The sequence below is a fragment of the Mus caroli genome, chromosome 10 (assembly GCF_900094665.2).
Source record: "Mus caroli chromosome 10, CAROLI_EIJ_v1.1, whole genome shotgun sequence".
Lineage (NCBI taxonomy): Eukaryota > Metazoa > Chordata > Mammalia > Rodentia > Muridae > Mus > Mus caroli.
Window position 1 is genome coordinate 28,182,692 of NC_034579.1, and position 4,053 is coordinate 28,186,744.

Consider the following 4,053-nt stretch of genomic DNA (forward strand, 5'->3'; position numbering starts at 1 on the left):
GCCATTCAGTATTCCTCAGGTGAGAATTCTTTGTTCAGCTCTGAGCCCCATTTTTAATGGGGTTATTTGATTTTCTGGAGTCCACCTTCTTGAGTTCTTTATATATATTGGATATTAGTCCCCTATGCAATTTGGGATAGGTAAAGATCCTTTCCCAATCTGTTGCTGGTCTTTTTGTCTTATTGATGGTGTCTTTTGCCTTGCAGAAGCTTTGCAATTTTTTGAGTTTCCATTTATCGATTCTCGATCTTATAGCACAAGCCATTGCTGTTCTATTCAGGAAATTTTCCCCTGTACCCATATCTTCGAGGCTTTTCCCTACTTTCTCCTCTATAAGTTTCAGTGTCTCTGGTTTTATGTGGAGTTCCTTAATCTACTTAAATTTGAGAACATCGGCACAACAAAGAAAATGGAAAATGTTTTGGCTATTTTTAAGTTTTCTTCTGGAAACCTTTGTTTTGCTAATTTGTCTTTGTAACTGTTTGTTTGTTTTATAAAAGCAAGAAAGTATTGAACACAGAATAATAGCTTCTCAAAATAACCTCAAGAAGTGCACACATTTCTTTAAAGGAGGCAACATCATTACAGGTATTTTGTTGTCACAAAAAAGTGATCATTCAATGAAGGTATACTAGCTGAGTGCATTTTGTTGCTCCTAGAAGCCAATAGATATTAAATACAAATCCCACTGCTAAATGTTAGGTCTATCAGTCATTGGTCACGGAGACACCAGACACAACCAAAAATATACAGGCTATAGTCATTGTTGTTAGTTGTTCACCACAAACTGCCCAAAAGACCATATTTAGGATGATACTATTTACTTTGGCTATAGGACACAAAAATAAACCAAGTGCTCTCTTTACTAGTGAGTGTTCATTGTGCTAGAGAATACAATATTAGCTCTGGAAGAGGAGAATCAACATAGACTTAGCCGATGTGGGCTTGACATGTTGCAATGCTGAATTGGCAGATGGGTTCTGCTAACTGGTACAAGGATGGCATAGTTACATGAGCTTTCTCAATGAATATGAGTCACACTACACATGAGTTGATACATTCCTAATTTTGTAAGCCTGGTCAAATGCTACTGCCTAGGCCATTCATAGATACTAGGAGGAATACTACTAGTATTGTTTTGCTAAAAGTATTTGTTGTTAACATGTTGTTAACATGCCTCCTAATAATTTATGTTTGTTTCCATAGATGGGCAATGCTCCCAGCCTTGGTCAGAGAAGCTTATGTTTGTGGCATGCAGAAGTTAACTTAGGAATTAAAAATTGAGTAAATAGCTGTGAAGTACTCAGTCCTAAACAGGACATTGATGCTACCTATTCCTAGACCAAGAAACACAAGAGGGAGAAAATGAATGTAAGAGGAGGGGGTTGGGGAAAAGTATTGTAAAACGTGTTTTCTGGGATTGATACAATCACTGAATTCATGAATTCTTGGCTGCTGCAATTATCTGTAGCCTGTCTCTATATGTTTGGGCCCTTCAACAGGGAGACAATGAAAGCAATGGAGGATTCCTATAGCAAGTGAAACACTTGAATTTCATTTTTATGTGAAGTAAGTTTAACTTGAATTGGAATGCAAAATATATCCTCTGAGTTAAAATGAGAATTACAGGAAACACAGAGGCAATGTTCCAGAATAGTCTTGCTTCCAACTAATTCAATTATCCTCCCTAAAGTGCACTGAAATTTTTGCATCAATAGTATATTTGTTTGCAGTGACTTTACGCTATGCCTATTTAAATTTTGAAATAAAATTATTTAAATTGAGAAAAAAATTTTACTCTATTTTCTTAATTCAGAGGACACAACTTGATAATTTAGAATCATAGGATCATGGTTCTGTTTGTGATTATAGGAAAACATTTGCCCAATGTTCAATTAATGAATATACAACATGGCTATAATCATTATCAAGCTTAACTACTACTGATATAGTCTGAAACTATGAAAATGATCACATGATTATGCTATCCTTAAAATGGATTTATACTTAGTTTGTAGGACTTATGTAGCTTGTACATCTTTCTCCAGTTCATTAAAATAAATGCAGGAAGGATACTTACTCCTGTTACGTAACGAGGTCTATATTGAATAGTTCCAAACAACCCAAGGATGACGATGATTATATGTACAAAATTTGCCAGGATAGGTGCCCACTGATATCCAAGGAAATCAAATATTTGCCTCTCTAGCACACAAACCTAAAATAGAAAAAGAGGACAGGATAGGTCAGCAGAAATGAGAGACACCACACAGTCAAGTTGAAAGAATCACTGTGCCATTATAAATAGCAAGTACAATTCTGCTATTGGATGTGGTATTTTTAACAGTGAGAATGGCATGTTCCTGTATATTGCATAGAAACAGCATTTGTGTATTCACAGAGAGTCACTAGCTTTTCAGGGGTGATTCTAGGGAAACACTAAGGACTGTTTATAAGATGTCATCTGCACAGTCAGAAACATTTATATTGTTATGTACGACATTAAAGACCTGAAGTCATCAAGCAAAAGTATTCAAGTCCTCATGCAGGGTTTGTTGGGCTCTCTTCAAATGTCACACTGTGAGTTGGGGATTGATACAGAGGAAAAATATGAAAGTTAGTGAGCTACTAGAATTCTGTATGAGGATCCACAACCAAACAATCCAAATGACCCCTTTTTTCCTCCTAGTGTCTGACCCTTTACTGAAATGTGAACTTCAGCAGATGGAAATGGCCCTTCCAGTCGTAACACTGTACAAATCAGTTCTCATTATGCAGGCAATGTAAAAGAAAGGTCAGAAAGAAAATATCAATGCTAAATAGAAAACAAAATTCGATCGTCAGCATGAACTTGGTGGAGAGCCGCAAGGTCCCCAGAGGACTCTCCACACTGTAGCCTAGCACTCCCGAGAACTTGAGATCACGGTGAGTAGAACTCAATTTCAGTTCCAACAAACCCAGAGGGTCTTGTGCTAGCAGGAAAAGGAAGAAAGGACACCTGCCCGACCAGCAGCTGGGGTTCATTCTGGTTGGCGCCACTCCTGCTCCATCTTGGGTACAATCTCAGGTGAGCGCCCTAAGGTTCCCAGAGGACTCTCCACACTGCTGGCACCCTAGAACACCAGGGATCTTGAGATCACTGGAGAGTGGAACACAACATTAGTTCCAAAAACACAGAGGGTCTTGTTCTAGCAGCAACAAGATCAAAGGACAAAGGCAGGCCATAGCACAACCAGCATCTTGGGATCACTGAGACCATTTTATGCAGGAGACCATTTTGGCACCATAAGTAATAGAACTTCTTGGACAGGGTCCTTTCTGCCTTCATCCTCAGCCAGGAGACAGAGCTGAGACCCAGAACCCTGGACACCTTCCCTGCCAGAGGAGAGTTGGCCTCCAGGGAGGGCTCTGAAAACAGGAGTTATGAGGTGGATCTGAGCTCCAGACTTCTGTGCACCTTCCCTGCAAGAGGAGAGCTTGTCTGCGGAGAGTGTTCTGACCATTGGGACACAGGAGAGAGGTGATGTCCCAGGAGTGCTGACAGAGGCTAAAGAGTCACAGGAGAAACAAGCTCCAGCCAAAGATAGCTAGAACATCTAACACCAGAGATTACCAGATGGTGATAGGTAAACAAAAGAATCTTCTTAACAGAAACCAAGACCACTGGGCATCATCAGAACCCAGTACACCCACCACAGCGAGTCCTGGATACCACAAAACACCTGAAAAGCAAGATTGGGATTTAAAATCATATCTCATAATGCTGGTAATGGATTTTAAGAAGGGCATTAATAACTCACTTAAAGAAATACAGGAGAACACTGCTAAACAGGTAGAAGCCCTTAAAGAGGAAGCACAAAACTCACTCAAGGAATTACAGGAAAACACTGCTAAACAGGTAGAAGACCTTAAAGAGGAAACACAAAAATCCCTGAAAGAATTGCAGGAAAACACAACAAAACAGGTGATAGAATTGAATAAAACCATTTAAGATCTAAAAATGGAAGTAGAAACAATGAAGAAAACCCAAAGGGAGACAACTCTGGAGATAGA

General features: G+C 39.2%; 1 protein-coding gene across 3 annotated transcripts in view; it reads right to left on the reverse strand.

Moving 5' to 3' along the window:
- Positions 1-4,053, reverse strand: part of Nkain2 (sodium/potassium transporting ATPase interacting 2) — a 1,235,726-nt gene that overhangs the window by 743,825 nt on the left and 487,848 nt on the right. For all 3 annotated transcript variants that reach the window (XR_003837744.1, XR_003837745.1, XM_021173756.2), the window contains exon 2: positions 2,081-2,218. Coding sequence is in view for 1 of the 3 variants with exons in the window: in XM_021173756.2 (XP_021029415.1) it covers positions 2,081-2,218 (138 nt within the window). In the remaining 2 variants the exon portion in view is untranslated. The remainder of the gene's footprint in view (positions 1-2,080; positions 2,219-4,053) is intronic.